This window comes from Bubalus kerabau, chromosome 1 (assembly GCF_029407905.1).
Source record: "Bubalus kerabau isolate K-KA32 ecotype Philippines breed swamp buffalo chromosome 1, PCC_UOA_SB_1v2, whole genome shotgun sequence".
Lineage (NCBI taxonomy): Eukaryota > Metazoa > Chordata > Mammalia > Artiodactyla > Bovidae > Bubalus > Bubalus kerabau.
In genome coordinates, this window is record NC_073624.1 from 177,462,860 (window position 1) to 177,485,763 (window position 22,904).

Sequence of the window (22,904 nt, forward strand, 5' to 3'; positions counted from 1 at the left end):
GATCAAGTTGTCAACAAGGTTGATTTCTTTAAAAGTCTCCCTCCTTGGCTTGTGGATGATTGTCTACTCTCTGTAGCTGGTCCTAATCTCTTTTTTATAAGAACAGTGGTTATATTGGATTAGCACCCACTTCAATGACCTGATCTTACCTCAATAACCTCGTCTCCAAATAAAGTCATAGTCAGAGGTAGGTACTGGGGATTAGGACTATGAAATGGAATATCTCCTGCCACATCAATGAACAAGGATATAACAGCCATCAGTGAATTCAGACCTTCAAATATGAATTTCTGAGGCCGGAGGGGCCCTGAGATGGAGAACAATGCCTGCAATCCAGCAGCTGTCAGCTGAACAAGGAACGAGGTGAATGAGGAATTAAAGATGTGAAAAATCAAGAAGCAGGTTGCTGGCCCCGGATAGCTGAGATGTATATGAAAGAAATGATTTCATTGAGCCCAGATGCTTGCATCTTCCCATACACAGAAGAGTGCTGAATTCTTTAATTTGAGATATCTCATTTTTCCTTAATTAACAATAATCTTTTGATATTCAGATTACCTTCCCCTTGCTGCAAATGTCGATGTAACCTGCACATTCACATACATGTGTGTGTGTGAAAGTGTGAAAAGTGAAAGTGTTAGTTGCTCAGTCGTGTCTGACTCTGTGCAACCCCATAGAAAGTAGTAGCTCCTCTGTCCTTGGAATTCTCCAGGCAGGAATACTGGCATGGGTTGCCATTTCCTCCTCCAGGGAATCTTCCTGACCCAGGGATCAAACCCAGGTCTGCCCCATTGCAGACAGATTCTTTAGCATCTGAGCCACCAGGGAGGTCCCATGTGAATATGTACTTATGTGTACATATATGTGTATCAGGCGAGCATGTTTATGTGTGCAAATGAATGTGCATTTATATGTGTGGTCGTGTACTTATGTATGTATTTACTTAAGCATGTATATGTACTTAGGGAGGTGTGTGTGTGTGTATGTGTATTGTGTAGACATATGTGTTCAGGTATAATTTTATTTATTTTTGGCTGTGCTGGGTCTTTGGTGCTGCTCGAGCTTTTCTCTAGTTGAGACTAGAGGGGATACTCTTCATTCAGGAGCACGGGCCTCTCATTGTGGTGGCTTTGATTCTGGACATGCACAGCAGTAAGCTGCAGCTTGCAGCAAGCAGCAGCGAGGGGTAGCTGAAAGCAGGGTCTTAGTTTCCTGGACCAGGAGTCCTAACCACTGGACCACAAGGGTGAGCAGTTAGGGCTAGAGTCCCTTGTCCTTGCCTGCCTGTTCAGGAACAAATTCAGGCAAGGAGGCAGAAGGTAAAGAGTAATGTAGAAAGTTTAAGGAAAGGAAAAGTACATGCAGAAAGGCACACGGGCCAGCTCAGAGAGAGACTTGCGCCTTTGGGAAGTGTAAATCCTTGATAAGTGGGCTGTTTTCCAGGTCTTTGTCTTCCCTCAGGCCAGTCATCTTGCTCTGTCCCCTCTCTGGTTAATTTGCCTCAGGTCCCTCCCCTGGGTACATGACCCTTCAGCCAAGATGGGTCTCAAAGTGAAGGCTTTTGGGAGAGCAAGAAGCATTATGGTCTGGAATTATCCCCTGACTTTTGACACCCAAGGAGCTCCCTTGTCCCACAAAGGGGGGGGGATTGGAGAGCCCTTAATCCTTTACTCAAACAGGGTTTTCCCTCTTTTTGTTCTTGCCATGATTATTACCTTGACTATTGCCGTGACGATTACCTTAAGGTCTTTACTAGAGGCAAAGACTGGTTATTTACCCTGTTTCTGTTGTTACTTCCATTTTGGAGGGCAAACAGGAGGCTGATTGTAAATGCCTTGACTGGTGCCCACCTGTCTCTTGTCTCAGGGAATGCAAACATGAGGCTGGTTTTAACTATTCAGTCTGAAGCCCATTTGTTCGAGTCCCATGAATTGCAAACAGGAGGCCAGTTGTAAATCACACTTGGAGCTCGTCTGTTTCCTACCTCAGCTTCTCTTGTTGTGCAGCATGGGCTCTAGGGGCAGGGCTTCAGTAGTTGTGGCATGTAGGCTCAGTGGGTTCCGGGCTCTGGGGCACAGGGTCAGTAGTTGGGGCACATGGACTTAGTTGCTTCTTGGTATGTGGGATTTTCCCAGATCAGGGATTGAACCACGTCTCCTGTATTGACAGGTGGATTCTTCACCACTGAGCCACCAGGGAAGCCCTGTTGAATTATTTCTTTATGATAACTTTCCTGAAGTGGAGTTACAGGGTCAAGGAAAAGAACATTTTTACAGCTCTTGACGAAGCCAGTCGTTTCCAAAGGTTATAAATTTATACATCACCAATTCATAAAACTTTGTACTAATTTTTAGGGTGTTACAGGTCCCTATCTGGTGCTGTGGTAAAGAGCCCATATACCAATGCAGGAGAGAGATGTGGGTTCAATTCCTGGGTGAGGAAGATTCACCTGGAGAAGGCCATGGCGTCTATGGGGTCGCACAAAGTTGGACACGACTGAAGTGACTTAGCAGCAGCAGCAGCAGCAGTTTCTGCAGAACACTCCCTTGTTTGCTTGCATTGGATTTATGAGCTCCTTTGGGGGATTGCTGTGGGTGAGCTCTGTTTAAATACCTTTGGGGGTTTGAGGTTGCAGGAAGGGAAATCTTGAAATTCAGAAGTGGATGCTTACCTTGGGGGATGGGGTAGATTTTGGTATTACAAGTTTCTAAGGTTAAGCCAAAATCTGCTTCCTTCACATTTCTTCCTGGAGGTCCTTGCTTTCATCCCCAAACCACAAAGAATGTTCTCACTGCTTTAAGAGCTTAGTGTCTTCAAGGTCCCTTTGTGCTAATGTGTGAATTAGTGGTGCTTTAGTCGCTAAATCGTGTCCAACTCTTGTGACCCCATGGACTGTGTAGCCTGCCAGACTCTTCTGTCTGTGTGAATCTGTATTACATGCTTTTTTAGATTGCCAGGTAATATTCTGTTGTATGTTGTATGGGTAAGTTCTATTTTTTTTTTTTTTTAAATAGACTCATTAGAAGAATTGAAGCATAGTTGATTTACAATGTTGTGTTAGTTTCAGGTGTACAGCAAAGTGGTTCAGTTATACATTGTCAACTACGAATTGGCACTTGCCATCTGCCTCTACAAGGATTAAACCATACGCTGCTGTCACTGCTGATTTTCAACGCTCTCCAAAAGGAGTTCGGGGTGGAGAGCAGAAATGAGGCACTCTGTGCTCAGGGGGGAAAAACTGGCAGAACAGGTCTTCAGATAGTTATTTTCAGGAGTTGATTTTATGAACCCAATTCTTGCATCTCCTCATACCTAGAAAGGCACTGAAATCCCTCATGGGGATGATTGTTCCTCATGTCTGGCAGAAAGCTTCAGGCGACTAACAGAAACCTTCTGGAAAAATATGTGCTTGATTGCATGTATTCCCCTTCATCAAAATCGTATATATACTGCCCTTCCCTGCCTCCCCCGCCTCTTTGGGGCAGTTTCTCAGAGCTATCTGAGGTGCTGTCTCCCAGGCTGCAGTCCTCATTTTGCCCCAAGTAAAACTTAACTCACAACTTTCATGTTGCACGTTTTTTAAAAGTAGACAACATGTATGTTTATATGTCTGTTCTTTTTTCAGATGCTTTCCCATGATAGGTTATTACAAGATATTGGGCATAGTTCCCTGTGCTGTAAGTAGGTCCTAGTTTATTTTATATATAGTAGAGTATGTTAATCGCAATCTCCTAATTTATCCCTTCCTCCCATTTTTCTTTAGTAACCATAAGTTTGCTTTCTATGTCTATGAGTTAATTTCTGACAGTTTATTTTATTGTAAAGTAATTAACCTCCAATTAAAATACATAAATTTATATTAAAAATATATAAAAAAAGAATTTAAAGAAAAACTTGAGTAAAATAATAGTGTAGGGGTTTGTAGATATATGATGAACATAATGTGCATAGACCATTAGATCTTTACATGGTTCTCACTCATCGTTTCTTCAGCTCTCTGCTCAACTATCACCTTTGTTGTTGTTCAGTCGCTAAATGATATCCGACTCTTCCCTCCAATTCTTTAGCCTCTTAAGGTGCTCCCCACTCCACTGCACTCAGCGCTACCAAAAATCACATTGTTCTGTTCATTATCTCCCCACCAGAATGTGAATTCCATGAGATCAGGAGCTTGGTCAACCACACTATTTCCAGAACCTAGAACAGTATTTGGCATTGGGTAGGAATTTGATAAATTATTTTAATGTAACGAATGAGTGAACACATGGAAAATAAAAATGCTCCTACCTTTGTCTTAGCAATTCTTTGAGAAATATTTATACACATGAACAAAGAGGCAAAGACCAGGATACCGGCCATGATGTCAAAAGGCAAACTGGTTGTACACTGAGGCGACTTTTGATGTTTCATATATAAACCTTATTTTTTCTGTTACCACTTTTTAATGTGGTAAAATAGGCAATTTTATAAATTTTACAATTTTATACATTAAAATTTATAAAGTTTATAAAATTTCGTACAATTTTATAAATATACAATAAAATATATAATTTTAGTCATTTTTAAGACTATAGCTCAGTCTTAAGTTCAGTCTCAGACTTAAGTACATTCACATGGTTGTGTAATCATTACAACTATCCATCCAAAACTTTTTCATCTTACCATACTAAAACTCTGTACCCATTAAACAATAACTCTCTAGCCCTCACCCCAAACCCTGGTAACCACCATTCTTTCTTTGTCTCTATCATACATGAACATTTAAACTTTTAATTGTATGTATGGACTAAAAAATTGAGATATAATTGACATACAACATTATGTAAGCTTAAGGCGTACTGTGTGTTGTTTGGAAACATTTATATATTGCAATACAATTTCCACCACAGCATTAGCTAACACTTCTATCATGTCACATAATTATCATTTCTTTTTTGTGGTGAGAGCCCTTAAGATTCAGTCTCTTAGCAACTTGGAAATTTATACTACAGCATTGTTGACTATAATCCCTATTCTGGGCATTAGACCTCCTTAACTTATTCATCATCCAGTTTGCAAGTTTGTACCTTTAAAACATCTCCCCAATTCCCCTGTCTCCCAGGCTCCAATCACCACCTTTCTACTCTGTTTCTACAAGTTCAGCTTTTAAAAGTTTCATGTACGAGTGATTTCATACAGGATTAGTCTTTGTGTGGCTTATCTCACTTAGCATAATGCCTTCAGGTTCCATCCATGTTGCTGCAAGTGGCAGGATTTCCTCCTTTCTCATAGTTGAATCATATTTTTATGCTTATCTCCTAATTATGGCAAGTAATACTGACTTTCCACATATCATAGTAGGTAACTACTCCCTTTAAAACGTAGTTTTATTATATATAATTCACACACTATCAATTTACCCTTTGAAACTACAGGGTTCAGTGGTCTTTGGTGTGTCTAAAGAGTTGTGCAACCACATACCAAGGGAGTTGGAATCACCAAAGGAGTTTTAAAAATCTATATTAAGGTAGTTTTATTCCCTATAAGGCAAACAAATTATTATTTTTTTAAAAACAACTTTGCTATACATCAACATGAATCCGCCACAGGTCCCCATCCCGAACCCCCCTTCCTCCTCCCTCCCCGTACCATCCCTCTGGGTTGTCCCAGTGCACCAGCCCCAAGCAACCAGTATCATGCATTGAACTTGGACAAAACCAATACAATATTGTAAAGTAATTAACCTCCAATTCAAATAAATAAATTTATATTAAAAAAACAACAATTTTGTTGTTGTTGTTATTTAGTTGTTAAGTCATGTCCGACTCTTTTGTGACACCACAGACATAGCCCGCCAGGCTCCTCTGTCCAAGGGATTTCCCAGGCAAGAATATTGGGGTGGGTTGCCATTTCCTCCTCCAGGGGGTCTTCCTGACCCTGGGATTGAACTCACATCTCCTGCACTGGCAGGCAGATACTTTACCACTGAATAATCAGGGAAGCCCAAAACAACTTTATTGAGATGTAATTCACATGCCATCCAATGCACCCATTTAAATTGCTCAATTCATTGTCTTTTGGTATATTACATTATTAGCTTTTAAAAATTGTGGTAAAATATATGTGACACAAAGCTTGCCATTTTAACCATTTTAAGGTGTGCGGTTCATAATGGGCAGCCAACTTCACTATCTATTTCCAAAATTTTTTGTCACCCCAAACAGAAGCTCTGTAATCATTATACAGTAGCTCCCCAATCTCCTTGCCTCCAGCTTCTGGTTGTCTCTAATCTACTTTGTGTCTCTATGAGTTTGCCTATTTGGAGTAGGCAAACCTATCAGTGGACTCATATAACACTTGTCTGTTTATTTTTTTAAACTTATATTTATTTATTTGGCTGTAATGGGTCTTAGTTGTGGGATACAGGATCTTTAGTTGCAGCATTTAACTTTTAGTTGTGGCATGTGGAATCTAGTTCCCTGACCAGGGATTGAACTTGAGTCCCCTGCATTGGGAGCACCAAGTCTTAATCACTGGACCACCAGGGAAGTCCCAATACTTGTCTTTTTGTGTCTGGCTTACTTCATTGAATGTAACACTTTCAAATTTTATCCGTGTTGTAGATGCACTCAAGGTATTTTAAAAGAGAGAATTTATCGTGGGCATTGACCTAACAGGTAGTGGGGGACTGGAAAGGCAATAAGGCATTTCTAGGGTTAAACCAGAGATAGTTCAGGTAGGGATCAGGTGACCTGCCCAGGCCTGGGAAGCAAAGGGAGCAGCTGAGGTTAGCAGATCCTAGAAGCACAAAGGATGGAGAAAAGTGTACCATGTGAATCTGGTACTCATACCTCTGTGATGGGTTGCTGACCAGTTGGGGCTGGTGTATTTAGGGGAAGGCATGATGATGCTAGTTTTACATATGGGTCAAAGCAATTGGAAACTGGAAAGATCTGATACAGCTGGACAACAACAGGAGAATTCAAATCACATGTCCTTCCTCCTCCTTCCTGTCTCTCTCTTGTGTCTTGTATGGTCAGAATGTAATAGGAAGCCAATTGGGTGTAAGGAGCTCACCTTGGGTGAGTTGTGGGCATGGGTGTAGACTGTGGGCAAGGAGGTTAAATTAATTGGTCAGCACGAGGATGACCTCATTTCCTGTAATTGATCATCTGTAACGACAACTTCATAAACAGTTGAAATGTTTTACTCCCCGAATAACCCAGCCAATTAGAATGAAAGCAGACCAGTTTGTATCCCAAGTTCTGAAAGCTAGATATCCCATTGCTTTTCTTGTGTCTTGTGCTGAACTGGAGGCCTTTAAAATGGCTTTAGGTGATCAATTCCTTGTGCTTCCCTTGCTAGTGTATGTTGTTGTTTAGTAGCTAAATTGTGTCAAATTCTTTGCCACCCCATGGACTGCAGCATGCCAGGCTTCCCTGTCCTCCACTATCTCCTGCAATTTGCCAGGAGATAAAGTTTGTGTCGATTGAGTCAGTGATGCTATCTAACCATCTCATCCTCTGCTACTGTATACACTCTTTAAAAATAAAAAAATTATTAAATAATTTTCCAGTTTATCAGGATATTCCAGTGGTCATGTATGGATGTGAGAGTTGGACTGTGAAGAAAGCTGAGCGCCGAAGAATTGATGCTTTTGAACTGTGGTGTTGGAGAAGACTCTTGAGAGTCCCTTGGACTGCAAGGAGATCCAACCAGTCCATTCTGAAGGAGATCGGTCCTGGGTGTTCTTTGGAAGGAGTGATGCTAAAGCTGAAACTCCAGTACTTTGGCCACCTCATGCGACGAGTTGACTCATTGGAAAAGACTCTGATGCTGGGAGGGATTGGGGCAGGAGGAAAAGGGGATGACAGAGGATGAGATGGCTGGATGGCATCACCGACTCGATGGACGTGAGTTTGAGTGAACTCCGGGAGTTGGTGATGGACAGGGAGGCCTGGCGTGCTGCAATTCATGGAGTTACAAAGAGTCGGACACGACTGAGTGACTGATCTGAACTGAGCTGAACTGAAGTTTAAGGTATACAATGTGATGATATATTGCATATATTGCAAAATGATTAAGTGGATAAACTTTAAAAGAAATTTATTTATTTGACTGCATCAGATCTTAGCTGTGGCATGTGGGATCTGGTTCCCTAATCAGGGTTTGAACATAGGCTCCTGCATTGGAAGGTGGATTCCTTATTTTATTGTTCTCATAGATTTGAAAAAAAAAGTGTTTATTTTTAATTGAAGGATAATTGCTTTACAATATTGGTTTCATTTCTGCCATATATCAATATGAATTAGCTGTAGGCATACATATGTCCCCCCATCTTGAACCTCCCTCCCACCTTCCACCCTTTCCCACTGCTCTAAGATGTAACACAGCCCCAGTTTGAGCTCCCTAGATCATATAGCATATTTCCATTGGCTATCTATTTTACATATGGTAGTGTATATGCTTCCATGCTACTCGCTCCATTCATCTTACCCTCTCGGGGAGGAGGATTCTTAACCACTGAACTGTCAGGGAAGTCCCCAGAAAGTGTGATTGATTAGTCATGTCTGCCATGGGCACCAACATAGAGAGAGGTGGCACACTTGCTAAATATCTGTGATTCTATAACTAGTTGATCTCCAAGATCCCTTAGGGTTCCAAAAAGCTACAGTTCTGTGTGTGGATACTTCCTTGGGAACATTCTGAAGCTGGAACTGTCATGTAAAATACAGCCACATGGCATGGAAGTGTGGCCTGTAACTTTACCATTCCCAGCACATCTGCTTATATGAAAGGAATGAGGCTCTTTATTCTCTGTGCATGATAGACATACTGGGAGGCAGCTGGCCATCAGATAAAAGGAATCAAACACACAATGCCTATCTCATCAGCCTCACTGTTTAAGTACAGAGCAAAGATTCCAACATATTCTTTTATTTTATTATTCAAAAAGACACATCTACCACAATGTCCATTGCAGCACTATTTACAGAAGTCAGAATATGGAAGCAACCTAGATGTCCATCAACAGATGAATGCATAAAGAAGTTGTGGTACATATACAGAATATTACTCAACCATAAAAGGCATGAATATGAGCCAGTTGCAGTGAAGTGGATGAACCTAGAGCCTGTTATAAGTGAAATAAGCCAGAAAGAGAAAAACAAATATCACCCATTAATGCATATTATATGGAATCTAGAAAAATAGTACTGATGAACCTATTTGCAGGGTAGGAATGGAGACCCAACAGATTTTTAAAGTTTGACAACTATTTACTGAACATCTATTATGTTGAGGAAAGACTTTTTCCCCACCCTGGAGAAATTGTAATTTGTGTCTGATCCTGGGTGAGAGAGCAGAATCAACCGGAAAGAATATTAGGAATGGCTTTCTGGAATAAGCAGGGGTGGGAGATAGTGGAAAGTGGGTGAACAAGAGAGAGAGGGCACTCATGCTTGGAGAAATGGTAAGAGCAAAGGCTTAGATGCAGGGATGAGTAAGACATTAGTCTTGTTGTTGGAGCATGGTTGGGGAGGTGGGAGATGAGTTTAGATGATTGCTGATAGAAGTGGGATTGTACAGGTGTGAGAAATCAGGGTGTGGAGTTGAGCCTTGATCTCTGTGTAATGAGGCACCATTGTGTCTTCTTTAGTGTTCTGGGGAGATCAAGAATTGTAGATGATATGGAGGTCAGAGGAGGAGTGAGATGGGAGGGCATAGAGACAAGGAAGGAAACTGGTGCAAAGATACAGACATGAGAGGATGGAACTGGACAGTGACAAGGAAAGGAAGAGAATGTTTCAAAGTCAAGCTGGGCTGGGTATGGTAGCTGATGACATATGAAGGATGAAGGAAGATGGGTGTCATAGATGACTGCAGAGGTTTGAGGTTGATGGTTCCAGGGAACACTTGGAGGATGGACCAGGAAGAAATGATTCTTCTTTAGCCATGAGTTTTCAGTGATGGCAGATATGACCACAGGTTATCATGGTGGGAAATGTCAGGGCTGTAGATAGATAGAAAGTTGTCATAGACTTGGGAGCCTCTGATCCAGCTTCCAGCCCAGTGTCAGAATCCCATGGAGGTAAACTTGCCCAGGTAGTGCTAGTGGTAAAGAACCTGTCTGCCAATTCAGGAGATGCAAGAGACTTGGGTTAGATCCCAAGGTTGGGAAGATCCCCTGGAGGAGGGCATGGCAACCCTCTTCAGTATTTTTGCCTGGAGAGTGCCATGGACAGAGGAGCCTGGTGGATTACAGTCCATGGGGTCAAAAAGAGATCAGACTGAGAGACTAATCACACACTCACTAATGGAAGACTTAGCAGGTAATGGAAGTGGGGCTAGCCTGGAAGCCAGACCTTGACCCTGCCACTGGCTTACTGTGTGGCATTTGAGAAGAGATTTAGCCTCTCTAGTCCTCTATAACCTTCTCTGAAAAGTAACAGGGTAACACTAGGGGTTTTTCCATAGCTCCAACACGCTATGATTTAGAGTGGTTGGAAGTTGACTAGTGGGAAGTTGCTGTGTGACACAAGGAACTCAACCTAGTGCTCTGTGACAACCTGGACGAGTGGGATGGGGGTGGGGTGGGAGAGAGGTTCAAGAGGGAGGGGATATATTATATTTATGGCTGATTCACACTGTTGTACAGCAGAAACAACACAACATAGTAAAGCAATTATCCTCCAATTAAAAACAGAAATTTTTCTTTTAAAAAAGAGAGTCGAAACCTGAGAATGGGTAAATGGATGGATTGTCTCAGACAGATGTCAGAATTCAGAGCAGTGGATGGGGTGGCATTAGTTAGGAGGAAGTGCTTCAGAAAAGGAGGAAGCAGCTCCATTAACCAGAGAGAACCCATGAGGTGGATGGTGTCAAGGCACCTGCTTGCTGGCCAAAGAAGAGGGGTCTTGGAGAGAGAACAACTCTTGCTTTACTGAATTTCCAGAGGTTGAGAGGAAATCTCTCAGAGATGGGAATGGATGCAATTGCCAGGAGGAGGAGGTTATAACTCCACGTGAAATTCCAGAGCCAGTGAAGTTTTGATTGGGATGGGAGGTGATGAATGGGCATGGTTTATCAGTGGAAAATCTTGAGTGTTATCTGGTTACATTTGTATGGGTATGATTCATGGCAGAAAGAAGAGGGCTTCACCAGAGCATAGGAATAGAGAGTGGGATAAGTGAGTGTCTTTTTAGGTGTATTAATAGAGGTGGAGAGTCCAGCCTTAGGGAGGTGATGTTAATGTTATCACCATGCCTTGTGCTCAGTTTTAGCTGGTTTGCCCTAAGAAGGATGGGGATAGATTGAAGGAGGACCTTCATGAAGGGTGAAGAGCTGGGCGCCATTTAGCTTTGGGAAGAGAAGATTTTGGAGAAGTGGTGAGAGCTGCTTTTGAATCTCTGTGGGGGCAGAGAGGGCACCTGAAAGAGAGCTGCACCCCCACCCTTTCAACTACTGCAGATAGAGTCGTTTCCGAAGAGTGCTTTGGATTTCAGGGTTCACTTTCTTTGCTTCCCCTTCTTGAACCATCTCTGCTTCTGCCATCCGCCGGGTCACCTGCAGCAACAGGAATGGTCAACTTGGGGCTGGGCTTTTGGGGGAGTCAGGTAATGGGCTTATTGGGAGAAAGTTAGGGCAGGTGAGTCTCCTTGTCTTAAAGTGAGAGACCTTTACTGTCTCATCCTACACTATAAGCAGGCTTTCCTGTTGGCTCAGAAGGTAAAGAATTTGCCTTCATTGCAGGAGAGCCAGGTTCCATCCCTGTGTCAGGAAGATCCCCTGGAGAAAGAAATGGCCACCCACTCCAGTATTCTTGCCTGGAGAACTCCACAGACAGAGGAGCCTGGGGGGCTAAAGTCTAAGAGGTAGCAAGGAGTTGGGTACGACTGAGCAACTAACACTTTCACACCATAATTTCTGTGGAATCACTGGCTGCACATTCTCGTTATATGTTTTTTTCTAATCTGCCAAAATAACACATACCCATCAGAATGTCCAAATATGAGTTAAACCTAAGGGGCTTGTTTACAGAAATTTATCCATATTTCATCTAAATTATCTCACATACTGTAATCTTTGGAATTCCCTGCTTTAGGGAAAGTCACTTCTGGGAGATGGGTGTTCTAGTTTCTGTGCTGGGACCCAGGTTGGCCTTGGAGCAGGAGGCAAGGGAGGGGGAACATGCAGAAAGGTTTGGAAGAGGCTCAACATGCAGGAAAGGGATGCAGTTGGTAAAGAACGTGCCTGCCAATGCTGGAGGCGCAAAGGATGTGGGCTTGATCCTTGGGTCAGGAAGATCCCCTGGAGGAGGAAATGGCAACCCACTCCAGTATTCTTGCTTGGGAAATCCCATGGATAGAGGAGCCTGGCAGCCTATAGTCTATGGAGTCACAAAGAGTTGGACATGACCGAGTGACTGGGCATGCACATACATCCCGTTCTGCATGCTCCCTGATTAGGCTGGGTGGGGGTTCCAAGGTACCTTCTCCCAACTCACCTCTGTCAGAAGCTCGAGGATGGGTCCTTTCTTATTGATGAACACATCAACCAGAGTCTGGATGAAGTAGGAGCCCTCTTGGTCGTGTCTGTAGGCAATGTACCCTGGAAATTACAGAGAAGTGGGCTCAGGGGAGCTCAGTGGGGTGGGTGACTGTGTGTGTGTGTGTGTGTGTGTGTGCACGTGTGCACATGCATGCGTGCACATACACCTGCACGTGCATATGCTACAAAATGCCTTGGACAATGGTGGGTCCTGGAGGGGAGTCTCAAGGGTCAGGAGTGGCAGGCGAGGTGGAGAAGCAGGCCACACCGGGTCAGCTGGAAGCTCATACCCTCTATGGTGGAGAAGACATGGAGGGTGTCTGTGTATGTTGGGATGGTTTCAGGAGTGTTTTCTGTGATCATCACAAGATGCCCTCCAGTGACTGGTTCACCAGGGTCCTTTTGTTCTGAAACATCAAGAAGGAAAAGGCATAATCAGAGAGAAAGAAGGAGAAAAAAAGAGAAGGTCGATGCAAGATACAGGAAGCTTGGGGCTGGTGCACAGGGATGACCCAGAGGGATGGTATGGGGAGGGAGGTGAGAGGGGGGTTCAGGATGGGGAACACGTGTACACCCGTGGCAGATGCATGTCAATGTATGGCAAAACCAATACAATATTGTAAAGTAAAATAATAATAATAATAATAATAATAAAAGAAGGTCATAAGACAGATGGGAAACCCAAGGCTTAGCAGGGGTTTTGGATCTGGGAGGGAGGGGCTCTGTGTCCTTGGCTCTTGGCCCCACCTCCTCGACAAGCCTGCACGATGTACACCTTAGGCTTGGCTCTCAGGGCCCGGCAGTTCTTGTTGTTCAGAGCCTGGAAGAGGTCCTCCAGCTCGACCATCTTCTCATCCTTCCCTTTGAGACGCCCTTCTAATCCGTGTGCCATGAGAACCACAAAGGCACAGCTGACAAAGTCTTCTCGGGCATCGATGGCCTGTTGGAACTTTTCCAACTCTTCGTGGAATTGCTGGAGAGAGAGGAAGGGCCGAACTCAGGGGTGACTCCGGAATCCACCTTCCCCTTCAGCCCCCACCCCTCCCCTGCTGGGCTGGAGCTGGCAGCGCAATACCTGGGCGGTAGGGTCTCTCTTCATGGTGCTTTCAAAGCCCAGCTGCTGGAACATGCGCTCCAGAGCATCCAGATCTGCCTCGGAACCTTCCCGGGCCTTGGTGACGCACAGTGTCAGGGCCAGGCGGGCACCCGACATATCGTATGTCTCCTGGGCCAAGAGACGACAGAAATTATCAAAGGGGTATGCAAGGGGAGGAGAAAGCCCATGTGGTCCAAAGATGCCTGGGGGTAGGGTTGCTGAGTAAAATACAGAATGCTAAGGTATACTCAAGATTCAGATAAAAAAAAAAACAAAACCCAAGTTTTAAAGAATAAAGCCCTTTAAAGAATAAAGGCCTCAGATGGTGAATCTGCCTGCAATATGGGAGACCTAGGTTTGCTCTCAGGGTTGGGAAGATCCCCTGGAGAAGGGAATGGCAACCCACTCCAGTATTCTTACCTGGAGAATCCCATGGACAGAGGAGCCTGGTAGGCTACAGTCCATGGGGCCGCAAAGAGTTGGACACGACTGAGCGATTAACACTTTGAAGAATAAGTATGTCCTCAATATTGCATGGAGTATATTTACACTGAAAGATTATTTGTTGTTGACGTGAAATTAAAATTTGACTGGGCATCCTTTATTTTTATTTGCCAAATCTGGCAATTCAACCTGGAGTCCAGTGTGAACTTGAGTAAGTCACTGCTCCTATTTGAATCTCAGTTTCCAAATATAGGGGCTTCCCTGGTGGTTCAGATGGTAAAGAATCTGCCTGCAATATAGGAGACTTGGATTCAATCCCTGGGTCGGGAAGATCCTCTGGAGAAGGGAATGGCAACCCACTACAGTATTCTTGCCTGGAGAATTCCATAGACAGAGGAACCTGGTAAGCTACAGTCCATGGGGTTGAAAAGAATTGGGCATGAATGAGTGATTGACACACTCCCAAATAGAGACAATGAATATGTGTGAGGGGGCCAGATTTTGAGGGTCTCCTCCAGGTGTCACATTTGATAGTCTTGTCTCTCTCTCCATCATTCCCAAGAGTATTCTGAGCATTACCTTCTCACTTGCAGAGGTCTCAGACTTTATGAAGCTAATTCTGAGATTCTATCTTGTCCTATCAGAGGAAGAAGAATATTGGGGCCAAAATTTCTTCTTTTAGAAGAAAAGCAGGGTGAGACTTCCCTGGTGGTTCAGTGGTTAAGAATCTGCCTTCCAATGCAGGAGACACGGGTTCGATTCCTGGTCCAGGAACTAAGATTCCACATGCCATGGGGCAATAAACCCATGTGCCACATCTAGAGAGAAGCCCTCTAGCTGCAATGAGGATCCTTTGTGCCCCCATTAAGACCCAGTTTAGCCAAAAATATGTAAATAGTTATAAAAAAAAGAGAAGCAGAATACTGAGTACCATAATTATAAAAATTTTATCATTGAGATAAAGGTAGCCAGGGTGCCCCTTTCTTTTCCCAGTTGCCACAACTTCAGTTCCATTGCTGAGTCTTTTTCTCCAACTGAATGATCACAAAGCACCTGAGTTCTGAATCCACGTCATGACTTTTCACCCCCTCTAGTGTCTCAAACATTGAGTTCCTCTCTTCCCCTCTCCCCAGATGCTCCCACCCCTCTCCCCTAGCCTGCACCCAGCCCACCTCTTCCAAAGGCTGAGGACTGCTCATCTCTTTTGATTCTGAGTCCGAATCTCACCACCCTTGGCTGATCCTAAGGGAAAAGGGACAAGAGAAGATAGGTTAAAGGTCTCCAAAGGAAGACTGAGGGGCTCAGGGGACAGACTAGGTTGTCTATTTGGGTTTTTGAGACTGAACAGGATCCCAGGGGTGGGGACTTGGTTCATGTTAAAACTTGGGGCAAGAGATGACATTTCATGAAGTGTGTCCTGTCTAGTGTGATACTCCGATGATTCTTGCTCATTGCTTCCCTGGTGGCTCAACGGTAAAGAACCTGCCTGCCATTGCAGCAGATGTAAGAGACACAGGTTTGATCCCTGAGTAGGGAAGATCCCCTGGAGAAGGAAATGACAACCCACTCCAGTATTCTTGCCTGGGAAATCCTATGGACAGAGGAGCCTGGTGGGCTACAGTCCATGGGCTTGCAGAGTTGGAATAACTGAGCAACTGAACAATAACGACAATGTTCATTGCAGCATTATTTACAAATGCCAAGATATGGAAACAACCTACATGCTCATAGTAGATGAATGGATGAAGAAGATACTTATATAAACGATGGAATATTATTCAGCCATAAAAAGAATGAGATCTTGTCATTTGCGACAACATGGATGGACCTAGAGGGCATTATGCTAAGTGAATAAAATCAGACAGAGGAAGACAAATGCTGTATGATTTCACTTATATGTGGAATCAAAAAGGAAAAAAAAACAAAGCAAATGAAGAAACATAATAAAACATAAACAGAGCTATAGATACAGAAAACAAACAGGTGTGTTTCCAGAGGGGAGGAGGATGGGGGTGATGAGAGGAATAGGTAAAGAAGATTAAGAGGTACAAACTCCTAGTTACCAAGTAAAAGAGTCATGGGTAAGAAATGTACAGTGTGGGGAATTTAGTCAATATCTATTGATACCGTTGTATGGTGACACATTGTGATTAGACATTGTGGCAATCAGTTTGAGATGTACAGAAATATCAAACCACTGTGCTGTGTAACAGGAACTAACAGTGTGTTAGGACAATTACACTCAGAAACAAATGAATTAATAAAAAAGAGATTAGATTTGTGGTTATCAGAGGTGGAGGGGGGAGGGGAATTGGATGAGGGAAGTCAAAACATACAACTTCTAGTTATAACATAAATAAGTATTAGGGATGTAGTGTACAAGATGGTAATATAATCAACATTGCTGTATGCTATACATGAAAGTTAAGACAGTAAATCCGAGTTCTCATCACAAGAAAAATATTTTCCTATTTCTTTAATTTTGTATCTATATGAGATGATGGATGTTCACTAAACTTATCATGATAATCATTTCATGGTGTATGTAAATCAAATCATTATGCTGTACACCCTAAAGTTATTCAGTGTTGTATGTCACTTGTATCTCAATAAAACTGGAAGAAAAAATAAAATGAGAATGTCATCAAAGTGGGGAATACAATTTTGAAACTGTCCCGGAAGGTCTCAAATCTGAATAGATTAATTCACCTTCCTCCCTCTGCCTTGAGCCTGAACATCTGTCCAAGTTCTTCATTCTCATCTCTGATTCTTTTTCTGGATAGAATGACTTTTTCCATAGTCTTGGCATTTCCCCATTTCTTTACTTTTTGTTACATTTTGTCCTCAATCTTGAGTGCTTTTTACTAGTTAACACCCTGCTCTGCCAATCTTGGGAGCATCAGGTCTGCTATGACTTCCCCCCACCATTTATCCATCCACTCACACATCTGTCCATCCCATTCAACCAACCAGCCATTCATCCATCTGTTCATTCATTTATCCATCCCTCCATGGATCCATCCATTCTTCCATTCATCAGTCCATCCAACACCTGCCCATTCATTCGTTCATCCACTCATCTATCCATCCATTTACTTCTCCATCCAATCACCCTGGATATATATCTATCTATCCAGCAAATATTTTCTGGGTGTCTATTATGTGCTGGGCACTGGGAATACACTGTATAAGACAGACATGATCCCTGCCCTAAGGTAGCTCTAGTCTATGATAGAAACTGGAGCCAGTGCTGTGAGGAAAGAGGAATTCAACACTTTGAGAAAGAAAGCGGAAGGAAGCTTAACCTAGAATTAAGTCCTGCCTTGGCCCCTTCCCAGCTGTGTGAACTTGAGCATCCCACTCTCCTCTCTGAGACAGTTTTCCTGTCTGAAAAGGACCTAGAAACAATAGACGCTTTATAGCAATGGCACTGTAAAGTGGGTTTTAGGATCCCTGTCGACCCATTGGAAATTGCCTCTCCTTCCTCTGGGCTCCCACAGCTCTGCCAGTCTAAACTTACGTTACAGCTTTTGATTCTTATTCTAGTAACTGAACGAGCAGCTCCATTTTCAGAACTGATAGCCTGACTTCTTTGTCTCTGTCTCCATCAGGGTCACCAGTGTGGGAATGGGCATAGAGCTGGTGTCAGGGAGAATTTGTTGAGTAAACAAATAAGTGAACAAATGAAAGAAATAATGATGGATGTGTAACTGGATGGACATTTCTTCTGTTCTGCCCAAACTGGACTGAGCATCCATTCGTGCAGGGAGAGGGAAAAGAGAGAGGAGGAAGTAGGGGACTAAGAGGTAGAGGGGAGAGAGACAGAGAGCTGTAGACAGACAAACACACACTCACATACATACACAGAGAGAGAGACAGAGAGAGACAGACAGACACACACCTACACATACAGAGAGACAGAGACAGACAGACAGACAGACACACACACATACATACACAGAGAGAGAGACAGACACACACACACATACACATACAGAGAGACAGAGACAGACAGACAGACACACACACACAGAGACAGACAGACACACACACACATACATACACAGAGAGACAGAGAGGGACACAGACAGACAGACAGACAGACACAGACATTTAATATCACTTACTGACTCTGGAAGTAACTTCTCAAATTCAGGCTCTCTCACCACGCTCCTAGCTGCCAACACGTCAGGGCACTGAGGAGGGGTCAGGCAGCACGTGCTGACCTTGGAGAAAGGGCTGCCAGCCTGGGATCTTCTCAGGTGTCTCCTGAGAGGCCTGTCTATGAACTGGGCAGCACAGCTGTCTGGGCCTTTATTGCTGGCAAGCTTTCTGTTGCTCAAGAAACCTTATGACAGGAGGGACACACCCTTGACACAACCTCGGTGAGGAAACAGAACCAAACGCCCATGGAACGAGTGATGGCAAAGCTTTGCTGACACCCCCTGGCTAAGGAGGCTGAGGCAGAGCATCCAAATTAGCCAGGGCTTTGATGCCATCCCAACCACCAAGCACCTCCCAGATTCCAGCTCATCATTCTCATTCTTACAGCTCTTCTATCCCTTCCACATTTGCCTGTGCAGATAATGCCAACTTCACATGTTTATTAACTCCTCCAGTCCTCAACAGACCTAGGAAATCAGCACTGTTGCTCCCATGAAGCAGCTGAGACTCAGAGGTGAAATGACTGCCCGACCACTAGTTGGCACAGTTGATATTCAAATCCAAGAGGGACCAGCCCCAGAGGGTTTGGTCCAGCCCCCTGCATGGACATTTCACAGTTGATTCAGTCTCTCTCTTCTCTTCCTCATGACCTCCTTCCTCTATACTTTTTCAGCTTTAATTTTATTTTACTTTTAAATTCAATTCAACTTACTTTTAATTAAAAAATTATTTTTAAATATGATTTTAAAGGTTACTTTCCATTTATAGTTTTTATAAAATATTGGCTATATTCCCCATGTTGTACAGTGTATTCTTTTATTTAGCTATTTAAAAATAAACAGCAATTTTAATTAAAGTATTTTCAATAAAATATTAAAATTTAAATGTTTTATTTTAAAATATAAATAAATCCTCTTGAATTTTAATACCAATTGTGCCAATGAGTTGTGGGGCAGTCGTGTCACCTCTGAGACTCAGTTGCTTCATGGGAGGAACAGTGATCTCTTAGGGCTGCTGAGAACTGCAGGTGATAGTAAACATGTGAAATTGGCATTATCTGCACGATCAAATGTGGAAGGGATGGAAGAGGTGTAATGATGGGAATGATGGACTTGATAGCTGGATGAGCTGGGATCTGGGGGATGCTTTGTGGTTGGGATGGCATCAAAGCCCTGGCTAATTTGGATGCTCTGCCTCAGCCTCCTTAGACAGGGAGTGTTGGTTAAGCTTTGCCATCATTGTTCCGTGGGCGTTTGGCTCTGTTATGTCCTTCCTCTTCTATTCTTTTTCAGCTTTAATTTTATTTCACTTTTCAGTTCAATTCAATTTACTTTTATTTTATTTAAAAAAGTAAATTAAAAATACTATTTTAAAGGTTACTCTCCATTTATAGTTATTACAAAATCTTGGCTATATTCCCCGTGTTGTACAACCCATTCTTTTTTTTTTTTTTAATTTTATTTTATTTTTAAACTTTACATAATTGTATTAGTTTTGCCAAATATCAAAATGAATCTGCCACAGGTATACATGTGTTCCCCATCCTGAACCCTCCTCCATCCTCCCTCCCCATACCATCCCTCTGGGTCGTCCCAGTGCACCAGCCCCAAGCATCCAATATCGTGCATCAAACCTGGACTGGCAACTCGTTTCACACATGATATTTTACATGTTTCAATGCCATTCTCCCAAATCTTCCCACCCTCTCCCTCTCTCACAGAGTCCATAAGACTGTTCTATACATCAGTGTCTCTTTTGCTGTCTCGTACACAGGGTTATTGTTACCATCTTTCTAAATTCCATATATATGCGTTAGTATACTGTATTGGTGTTTTTCTTTCTGGCTTACTTCACTCTGTATAATAGGCTCCAGTTTCATCCACCTCATTAGAACTGATTCAAATGTATTCTTTTTAATGGCTGAGTAATACTCCATTGTGTATATGTACCACTGCTTTCTTATCCATTCATCTGCTGATGGACATCTAGGTTGCTTCCATGTCCTGGCTATTATAAACAGTGCTGCGATGAACATTGGGGTACACGTGTCTCTTTCCCTTCTGGTTTCCTCAGTGTGTATGCCCAGCAGTGGGATTTCTGGATCATAAGGCAGGTCTATTTCCAGTTTTTTAAGGAATCTCCACACTGTTCTCCATAGTGGCTGTACTAGTTTGCATTCCCACCAACAGTGTAAGAGGGTTCCCTTTTCTCCACACCCTCTCCAGCATTTATTGCTTGTAGACTTTTGGATCACAGCCATTCTGACTGGTGTGAAATGGTACCTCATAGTGGTTTTGATTTGCATTTCTCTGATAATGAGTGATGTTGAGCATCTTTTCATGTGTTTGTTAGCCATCTGTATGTCTTCTTTGGAGAAATGTCTATTTAGTTCTTTGGCCCATTTTTTGATTGGGTCGTTTATTTTTCTGGAGTTGAGCTGTAGGAGTTGCTTATATATTCTCGAGATTAGTTGTTTGTCAGTTGCTTCATTTGCTATTATCTTCTCCCATTCTGAAGGCTGTCTTTTCACCTTGCTAATAGTTTCCTTTGATGTGCAGAAGCTTTTAAGGTTAATTAGGTCCCATTTGTTTATTTTTGCTTTTATTTCCAATATTCTGGGAGGTGGGTCATAGAGGATCCTGCTGTGATGTATGTCAGAGAGTGTTTTGCCTATGTTCTCCTCTAGGAGTTTTATAGTTTCTGGTCTTACATTGAGATCTTTAATCCATTTTGAGTTTATTTTTGTGTATGGTGCTAGAAAGTGTTCTAGTTTCATTCTTTTACAAGTGGTTGACCAGATTTCCCAGCACCACTTGTTAAAGAGATTGTCTTTAATCCATTGTATATTCTTGCCTCCTTTGTCAAAGATAAGGTGTCCATATGTGCTTGGATTTATCTCTGGGCTTTCTATTTTGTTCCATTGATCAATATTTCTGTCTTTGTGCCAGTACCATACTGTCTTGATAACTGTGGCTTTGTGGTAGAGCCTGAAGTCAGGTAGGTTGATTCCTCCAGTTCCATTCTTCTTTCTCAGGATCGCTTTGGCTATTCGAGGTTTTTTGTATTTCCATACAAATTGTGAAATTATTTGTTCTAGCTCTGTGAAGAATGCTGTTGGTAGCTTGATAGGGATTGCATTGAATCTATAGATTGCTTTGGGTAGTATACTCATTTTCACTACATTGATTCTTCCAATCCATGAACATGGTATATTTCTCCATCTGTTAGTGTCCTCTTTGATTTCTTTCACCAGTGTTTTATAGTTTTCTATACATAGGTCTTTAGTTTCTTTAGGTAGATATATTCCTAAGTATTTTATTATTTCCGTTGCAATGGTGAATGGAATTGTTTCCTTAATTTCTCTTTCTGTTTTCTCATTATTAGTGTATAGGAATGCAAGGGATTTCTGTGTGTTGATTTTATATCCTGCAACTTTACTATAGTCATTGATTAGTTCTAGTAATTTTCTGGTGGAGTCTTTAGGGTTTTCTATGTAGAGGATCATGTCATCTGCAAACAGTGAGAGCTTTACTTCTTCTTTTCCAATTTGGATTCCTTTTATTTCTTTTTCTGCTCTGATTGCTGTGGCCAAAACTTCCAAAACTATGTTGAATAGTAATGGTGAAAGTGGGCACCCTTGTCTTGTTCCTGACTTTAGAGGAAATGCTTTCAATTTTTCACCATTGAGGATAATGTTTGCTGTGGGTTTGTCATATACAGCTTTTATTATGTTGAGGTAGGTTCCTTCTATTCCTGCTTTCTGGAGAGTTTTTTTTTTTTTATCATAAATGGATGTTGAATTTTGTCAAAGGCTTTCTCTGCATCTATTGAGATAATCATATGGTTTTTATTTTTCAATTTGTTAATGTGGTGTATTACATTGATTGATTTGCAGATATTGAAGAATCCTTGCATCCCTGGGATAAAGCCCACTTGGTCATGGTGTATGATCTTTTTAATGTGTTGTTGGATTCTGATTGCTAGAATTTTGTTAAGGATTTTTGCATCTATGTTCATCAGTGATATTGGTCTGTAGTTTTCTTTTTTTGTGGGATCTTTGTCAGGTTTTGGTATTAGGGTGATGGTGGCCTCATAGAATGAGTTGGGAAGTTTACCATCCTCTGCAATTTTCTGGAAGAGTTTGAGCAGGATAGGTGTTAGCTCTTCTCTAAATTTTTGGTAGAATTCAGCTGTGAAGCCATCTGGACCTGGGCTTTTGTTTGCTGGAAGATTTTTGATTACAGTTTCAATTCCCGTGCTTGTGATGGGTCTGTTAAGATTTTCTATTTCTTCCTGGTCGAGTTTGGAAAGTTGTACTTTTCTAAGAATTTGTCCATTTCTTCCACGTTGTCCATTTTATTGCCATATAATTGCTGATAGTACTCTCTTATGATCCTTTGTATTTCTGTGTTGTCTGTTGTGATCTCTCCATTTTCATTTCTAATTTTATTGATTTGATTTTTCTCCCTTTGTTTCTTGATGAGTCTGGCTAATGGTTTGTCAATTTTATTTATCCTTTCAAAAAACCAGCTTTTGGTTTTGTTGATTTTTGCTATGATCTCTTTTGTTTCTTTTGCATTTATTTCTGCTCTAAGTTTTAAGATTTCTTTCCTTCTACTAACCCTGGGGTTCTTCATTTCTTCCTTTTCTAGTTGCTTTAGGTGTAGAGTTA

The 22,904-nt window shown here is 42.3% G+C and overlaps 1 protein-coding gene and 1 long non-coding RNA gene across 2 annotated transcripts; one reads left to right on the forward strand and one right to left on the reverse strand.

Annotated features, from left to right (window-relative positions):
• The first annotated feature begins 204 nt into the window (after positions 1–204).
• On the forward strand, positions 205–4,257 carry LOC129641957 (uncharacterized). Its single transcript, XR_008709507.1, has 3 exons — positions 205–363; positions 3,626–3,677; positions 4,146–4,257. It is a non-coding gene; the product is annotated as an uncharacterized LOC129641957 (long non-coding RNA).
• A 7,182-nt stretch (positions 4,258–11,439) lies between these two features.
• On the reverse strand, positions 11,440–15,267 carry CASP14 (caspase 14). Its single transcript, XM_055566530.1, has 6 exons — positions 15,241–15,267; positions 13,604–13,753; positions 13,276–13,501; positions 12,819–12,935; positions 12,485–12,588; positions 11,440–11,544 (listed from the first exon to the last, which is right to left on the reverse strand). The coding sequence occupies exons 1-6, from the start codon at positions 15,265–15,267 to the stop codon at positions 11,440–11,442; spliced, it is 729 nt and encodes a 242-aa protein (XP_055422505.1).
• Between the last annotated feature and the right edge of the window lie 7,637 nt (positions 15,268–22,904).